Below are 7,673 nucleotides of genomic sequence, written 5' to 3' on the forward strand. Positions count from 1 at the left end.
CGATAGTAGTCACGTAACTTGGTTTAGGGGGAACATCTTTGAGGATGATTGCATAACCAGTTTAGATTTGACTTGCACAGATAATCACATGTATGACTCATGAAGAACTAATCAATGATTACTGCATCAGCAACTAATAAATATATATGATTAATTAATATATGAATTGCTATTAAATAAATGTATCATCATGTATTAATTCCTAAATAGCATATAGTATTAACTAATAGTGTAAATTATGTATTAATTTCCACAATTGGTCAAACTTCTACTTCACTTCAACTTCCAGTTGTCTGCTTTAATTAATCATTAGCTAATTATTTTCAAATGTATCATTATGTTATTACTTTACTTGTTGAAGCGCATGACTATTAACTAATTGTTAAGTAATATGTCATTATTATGATTATGGGTTTTGACATAATCGCATCATGCCGCAAAAGCTTACTATACTGGACATGACAGAGCATTGCAAGTCCATTTGTCCTTTGCAGGAGTGGTGCAAGAGCAAGATAATAATATGTTAACATGAACAGTGTGTGAAGGGCTTAGAAAATTAACACACTTATTAATTCACATTTATTGGTAATTGTGAAAAACCTGAATTAGGTAATAAATTAATTGAAGTTCAATGACATTTGTTAGTATTTCATTTACATTAGTCATTTAAACATTAACAAGCATATTATTGCGTAGCTATTTAAATATATATTAACTAATGTTTAGTTAAGCATTACATAATGTTTCTTAATGATTTATTAAGGAAGTGCTTACACTTTGTAACATTTGTAGATTTTCTTTTAAAATGTGTTTGATCATGGATTGAGTTTAATGAAATTTGTAAGTATTTCAATTTACATTAAATAATGATCTGCTAATCATTATGCAACATTTAGTAAGTTTATTAGTAAACCTTAACAAGCACATTATCTCATATTTATAGCTGAGAATAATTATTAACTAATGATCTGTTAAGAATTAATGTTTGTTAATGATTTATTAATGAAAGTTGTTAGTCTTACCGTTGCTGGTGCAGTAATAATTCATTAATGTTCTTCGTGAGTCATACATTAACATTATGCATTAGTTAAGTATGAATTAATGCATATCAGCACACCCGTATTGTAAAGTGTTACCAACGCTAGGCCTACTTTATTTTTACCCAGCAGAGGGAGATCAAGTTATAAAATAATCAACTTTGGTAGTTTATTTTAAACCATTTTGACAAATAAGAAAAGACAGAAATAGGCACCAATTGTATTTAATTAACTTAATGCCTGCTGAAATAGAAAATTTTAAACTTTTTGTTTTTTTTCTCATTATAAAACCAGTTTATTCTAAATCTTCTTGACCGTTATGCACATAATTAAACCTGATCTCAGGTTAACACTGAACACTGAAATTGTCTCGACTTGCACAGCTGTTGCTAATTATTTGCCATTGTTTCTTCTATCCAGTTCAGGTAGTTCTGCACTTTAGTGTAGAAACCTTTAGAGCCACATTTTTCAGGACCCCATGACACAATGCCCCTCACCTCATAGGGCTGCTCTTTAGTTCCATAATTCAACATGGGGAAGAACAGAGGACCCCCACTGTCACCTTTACAACTGTCAACACGTTTAACATCGTCTCCAGCACAAAACATGTTATCAGTGACAGGCAGAACCCCTGATTCACACTTATCAAGAGTATATTCCTGAACAATCCCATAACGTAAAATTTGACTTGTTACGCCCCGCTCAAACCCTCCAAAACCTGATATAGTACCCATCGTGCCCTCCATTACAAGTTCATGTGTTTTGTTTGGCAGACACACTGGCCTGATGTTTGGACCGAGTGGAACCTGGGCAGACATTTTGATCAGAGCAATGTCATTGTCAAAGTTTGTTGGAGAATGACCCTGACCAACCCTATGATATTTTGGGTGAATGATGACCTTCTCGGCCTCCATAGTGACTGCGTTTGTGTCCTCATTATTAATTATTCCTCCAAGCCAAGTCATGTTTTTATTTTCAAATCCATCCACTACATGAGCAGCTGTTAGAGCCCAGTAATCACTGATCAGAGACGCACCACCTCTGGTATGTGTCTTATGGAAGAGCTGCCAGGGAATCTGCCCCAGTGCGGCTGGTTTCCCACCAAAGACTCTGCCACCAGAAGTGACTTCTGAATTCATTCCACACACTAAAACATATAAAAATATATATATATATAAATATGCATATTGTAAAATAAAGTTAATAATAACAATAGTGCAAATGCACAAGTACAAAATAATATAAAATCTCTTTTTATCTGTCTGTCTGTCTGTCTGTCAAGTCACTATTATTACCAGAATAACAAGGTGGAATAACATCAATGTTGTTGTCTTCTGTCCATTTCCGGTCATTTGCACACTTGTAGCTTACTACACAGGAGAAAGAAAGAAATGTAATTAGCCTTAATAGTCAGGATTTGTCAGTCACAAAAAGAAAAAGAAAAAAAAGAATTGGGTTTTGTACAGTATCCGACCTTTAGGAGTATCCTTAAATCTGTAGTAAGGCTCATTGCAGCGATACTCTATGACAGAGAGATATTCGTTGTGTTCTCCACTGATAAACCGAAAGGCTCCATTAGGCAGCAGCTTTGGTTCTCCACAGTCAATAACTGCAATGACACATAGAAACAAAATGATGAATGGGTGAAATGTAGCAAAATGTGAAATCAGGTGATGTGTATTTACTCACTCTTGCACTCTGGCAGTGTCAAATGCCATTGTCCATTACTCTGACACATGGACTTAAAACTTGCAATCTCTTTCTCTCCCTTACAGAATGCACAGGAAGAGAAAAGCACAATATTAAGGGGAAAAAATACATGAATTCATGTCACATGTTGCTTAGGCCATCATCACCAAATTTCCTAGTTGACTAGTTGATTTTTAATCTCACCATCATGAGCTTGTATCCTGGGTTACAGCGCACATGAATATAGTCTCTGTACAAGTACTGGGCAAAAACTGGTGTGACTTTTCCATGGCTGATACTGTCCGGCTGCGGACACTTCACCCCTTTAAAAGAGATGTGAGCACATCAGACTAATAAACATTAGCAAAGATATTTGAAGATGTATAGTGTTCAGTAAATAGAACAATTTTCAGTTGGTAAACATGGTGACGTTTTTATGTGGGCGGAGCTTAGGTGGTGGCAGAACGATCCCTCTGGCCGCTTCACTAACGTAAAGTCTGCAAGTTTTGTTAGCTTGTTTTTAACAATGACTGGAGAAAATCCGATTTTATCTTAATGTGCAAGGTCACTCACTGTCCAGGACCGCGATTGTTATTTGCAAAAGTTAATTTTAACGGACGGAACCAGATTGGCTGACCCGTACACTCATTGAGGATCTGACAGGATTAAAGTCCCCGTGAACCGGAAGTTGCAAACGACTTTTCTCCAGTGTTGTGACGTATTTCCGAGAGAAACGGAATACTAAATGAGGCAAAATGGTGGGCGTGGCTTTTTCCCCAACTAGCACCTGATTGGATCTAGAAAAGTAGGTGTTTTCATTCAGTCTGTCTACTGTCAGTTGGAGGGGCGTGATTACGGATGTTAAGCAGACGCCCAAACCGTGAAACCTACGTCATCAGGGAAGGTCCTCCAACGCAGAGGGGAGGGGAAATTTCAGATTTTGATTAAAGATTACGAAGCCAAAAAAAAAATTTGTGTGGATTGACTTGCATGGATGAATTGTTCACCACAAAACGATCAATTTAGGCAAACAAAGTAAGTATGGTCAATTTTGAATTCATGGGGACTTTAACGTTAACGCTACCTCCGGTTGAGTGGCCTGACATCTACACCAACCTGATAGAGAAACGGAGGGCATATAAATCTTTAGATGCCTATAACTATGTGCTGAATGGTGATGTGCAAGACGTGTGTGTACGATCCGCAGTTCTGCCTAGCCAGCGCCATGAAGACGACAATGTAAAGAGTGACATTACGGTGCAATTTTAATGAGGTGAATATTTTCTAGAAATAAAAAATTGCAGATAAAGCATATTAATGTTTCATTGATTCTTGCACCCAACAACACAACAAGATGACATTTAATAATAATAAGAATAATTTAAGATCCTTATTTTGTAGCCGAATCTGTGCTGGTTTGTATTCACCGCCTCCAGTTTTCCATTTGTTCTGCCACCAGCTAGCGCTGTGACGTAACTGTGACGTCGGCTGGAAATTGGTTTATAAAGATCCAGCATATTTTCTCTCTCTCACTCTGTGTGGTGTAATGTAAGCTCCACCCCTGGCTCTGTCCGTATCTGTCAGTGTGATACTCCAACTGGACAGAGTGAGTGCCAGTGTCGAGGACGCCAGGGCTTTTCCCTCCGCAGTACTTCTGATCTTTTCCTAAGACAGACACCTGAGAAAAAATGAGAAATAAACCTAAAAAATGTATTCATCTGAAGATAGACAGACGTTTATAGCAAAACATACTTGCAGCCAGTGGTAGAGGCAGGTTGGTCCTTGATTGTAGACCTGCTCTATGTGGAAGTTCTGGCTAAAGTTGAGAGTGATAATGAAGCCTGGCTGCACAGAGATGCTGTAGACACAGTCCAGATCTTGTGGGGACATGTCTGGGTAACCAGGACTGGAGATGGTCCCCTCTAGTTCACTGTGCACCCCACCTCCACAGTCCACTAGCACAGGCGGGAAACACACACCACTTGCTATAGATCTTATGCGCCACAGAAACAAGCGCACGGCCATATAGAATTTTATCTTTGAACTTCCGTTTCTGCGGTAGCTCTGTATATTTCTATGGCATCGCTATTGGAAAGTAGCTGGTGAAGTGGATTTACTTATTGTAGAGTTAACAAAAGTTATCATGAGCATTGTAATGTTTGAAGTGGATGTCATAACAAATGTCAGTAGGTTTGTTCATAAATCAGTAAGATCTTACCTTCATGCCGGTGAAATACAAACCGGAAGACACAATACAAGTGCAGTGCTGAAAAGGGGCGGGGCTACATAAGGTCTATATGTAATTATTTTTTCAGCTGGATGTAATGTTAGACCATGCTTTATATCAGTGTTATTTTTGTATTATACTATGTCCGTTTTTATTAATATTTTAATTAGCTTTTTTCAGTTTTCATTTAAATTTTAGTTTAATTTGTAGTAATTTTGTTATGTGCTTTTGTCATTTTTATTATTTTAAATCATATAATATATATGATAATATATGATTATATTTATATATACACACACATATATATAAACGAAACGAGAATGATAAATGTTGCCTAAAACTAAAATATAGTTATAATATATATATATATTTATCATTCTCGTTTCGTTTAAGTTTTTCATTTAATATTTATATTATATTTTGTTTCAGCTTTATTTCAAATAAAACATTTTTGTTATTAGTTTTATTTTTGGTTAACAACGATAACCTTGATTTTTATATTGTTTTTATATATTACATTAATCATATGACTGGATTGTTTTTATTATGCTATTATTTTGATGACTATACATTAGAATGCAATGATTAAAAGCAGAAAGCTATACATGCAAATATACGTAAATTGATTAGAAATTATAAATAAACTGTTTAAAATCATGACTGAAAAAATGCATAGCATTTAATTTTTTTAACACCCCAGAAAACTAAAAACAATCACCAACCTACATAATCAACATAACACAGCATGCTAAAAATGTAAAGATCATGACGCCTGGGTTGTTTTTAATGAACACACTCACAGGCGCAGGTGCGTTGGTCAGGCTTTAGTGTGTAACCATGGTGACATGCACACAGGTAGGAGCCAAGAGTGTTGAGGCATATCTGTGAACATGGTGGATCTTTTACCACACTGGATGACGAACACTCATCTATGTCTAAGGGAACAAGGATATAAGGATATCAAGCATTAAAAGATGTACACAAAAGGTTATGGTGTTAATACAGCACTGAACTTGTAGCAAATTTAATTAAATAACATCACACGACAACAGTGCTCTTCTACCATTATTCAGCATACTGGTTTAATACAACCGTTCAATAAACAAGAAATAAATATTCAGCAAGTTACATTTTAGACACATTATTGCCAGTTACTGTCTATTTTTGTTGCATTAATATTTCCAAAATGAAGCCACAGTCCCCGAGCAACACACCATAGTAGTGTTTTGTTACTGAATGAATCAGTGTTTTTGAACGAATCAGTTGAGCTGATGATTCAATGACTCTCTCATAAAGACACTTGTTTGCACCTACTGGTGTATTGATGCAATTGCAGACAGTAGAAATGTTACCATCCAAAAGTATTGAATTTAACTCATACAACGCTTGTGAATGTTTCCATCCCATGAGAATATTTCCATCCCATGTGTTTAAAAGAACAACATTTTCACTTCCTGTGAAACTGGTGCAATGTATCAATAATAAAAATGAAAGTTGCTGCAGCTAAGCCACTGTGATTCTTTTTTCCATAATAATAAATTCCATAATAATCAAATTCAAGGACCGAACTGTTGAATGAGAATTAAAAATCTAAAAGCAGAATATTTTGCATCCTGATAGAACATGTTTAGGGTGGGAACATATTATGTACACAACACTAAATTGTTTGTAATATGCTTGAAACGTGTATATACTGTAACTCACCAACAGCCTGGTAGAACGCAGTGAATCCCAAGTGTGACTCATGATTTGAGTCGTCCGTTAGAAAAACCAACTGGAGACGATTACCGGGAGCCAGGATAGGCTTTTCACCTGGGTGAAACCTGTCGGTGGAATTCTGACCGCAGAACTTCCCCAGAACCTTCTCATCAGACACAACCTGAATATAAATGAACCACATGTGCTGAAGTATTAGAAATTATACATCCTGCTAGATAAATGACTAAAGCCAAATGACAGTAGTCACATAATGACATTTTCAATCCTAATTCATAGAGTATGACTTTCTTTGGAGACATTTCCCCACAACACAGTATAAGGTATGAATTGTGCAACATATCCACATGATACTGAAAATCTAAGTTGAAGCATCACTAACCGAGACCGAATCGTAGTAACAGTTTGGAGAGGGCTCAATGTCCAGGTGATTGAATGTTAGCTGGATCTGGTATCCTTGAGGCACTTCCAGGTCCCACTGTTCTTGGAGATTCTCTGGATAAGGCTGAGGGTACTGTGGAGAAGACACTTCTCCAAACATGGCCGGCTTGCATTCACACACATTCACACATGCCCACAGCAGGCTGGATCAGTGTTCATGTAAAATACAGAAAAAGATCATAATTGTGTCTTGCTGGAAGAATTCAGTAAATAGACACAGGATGTTCTGAGATGGCTAAGAAATGTTGATGTCCACAAATGATTGTTGTTAAATGAACAACAAAATTGAATACAGTATATGTTGTAATACATGCAAATGTTAAGAATTAAATCTAAAAACAACTTACCAAATTATTAGATGAATTCCATCCATTACAGATATGCAGATGTCAATAACTGTTTCACTACCCTGATAATGCAGTCGTGAGGTTTTATTGTGATAAAGTGTATGTGGTTAACAATCACATATGAGAGAACAAGAGTCTAAAAGTCATCAAAAAAGGTAAACTTGTTTGATTTGGCTATGGCAGAAAAGAGAGAGAGAGAGAGAGATGACCACTTTT

General features: G+C 36.2%; 1 protein-coding gene across 1 annotated transcript; it reads right to left on the reverse strand.

The window, feature by feature from the left end:
- Window positions 1-1,418: 1,418 nt before the first annotated feature.
- On the reverse strand, window positions 1,419-7,594 carry LOC130090828 (complement C1r-A subcomponent-like). The gene is made up of 11 exons (XM_056258438.1): window positions 7,458-7,594; window positions 7,052-7,253; window positions 6,658-6,832; window positions 5,754-5,888; window positions 4,479-4,681; window positions 4,260-4,404; window positions 2,931-3,049; window positions 2,727-2,805; window positions 2,512-2,646; window positions 2,333-2,407; window positions 1,419-2,184 (listed from the first exon to the last, which is right to left on the reverse strand). The coding sequence occupies exons 1-11, from the start codon at window positions 7,481-7,483 to the stop codon at window positions 1,427-1,429; spliced, it is 2,052 nt and encodes a 683-aa protein (XP_056114413.1). The 5' UTR covers window positions 7,484-7,594; the 3' UTR covers window positions 1,419-1,426.
- Window positions 7,595-7,673: the final 79 nt, after the last annotated feature.

Source organism: Rhinichthys klamathensis, unplaced genomic scaffold (genome assembly GCF_029890125.1).
Source record: "Rhinichthys klamathensis goyatoka isolate OS25496 unplaced genomic scaffold, OSU_Roscu_1.1 h1tg000152l_1, whole genome shotgun sequence".
NCBI lineage: Eukaryota > Metazoa > Chordata > Actinopteri > Cypriniformes > Leuciscidae > Rhinichthys > Rhinichthys klamathensis.

What these genes read in the sequence shown, in the direction of transcription:
- LOC130090828 (XM_056258438.1), bottom strand. Translation starts at nt 7,483, where the DNA reads ATGGATGGAATTCATCTAATAATTTG. An exon ending in GCCTCTACCACTGGCTGCAA is followed by an intron (nt 4,405 to 4,478) that starts GTATGTTTTGCT and finishes ATTTTTTCTCAG; the next exon opens with GTGTCTGTCTTAGGAAAAGA. An exon ending in TATTCCACCTTGTTATTCTG is followed by an intron (nt 2,185 to 2,332) that starts GTAATAATAGTG and finishes TATATGTTTTAG; the next exon opens with TGTGTGGAATGAATTCAGAA.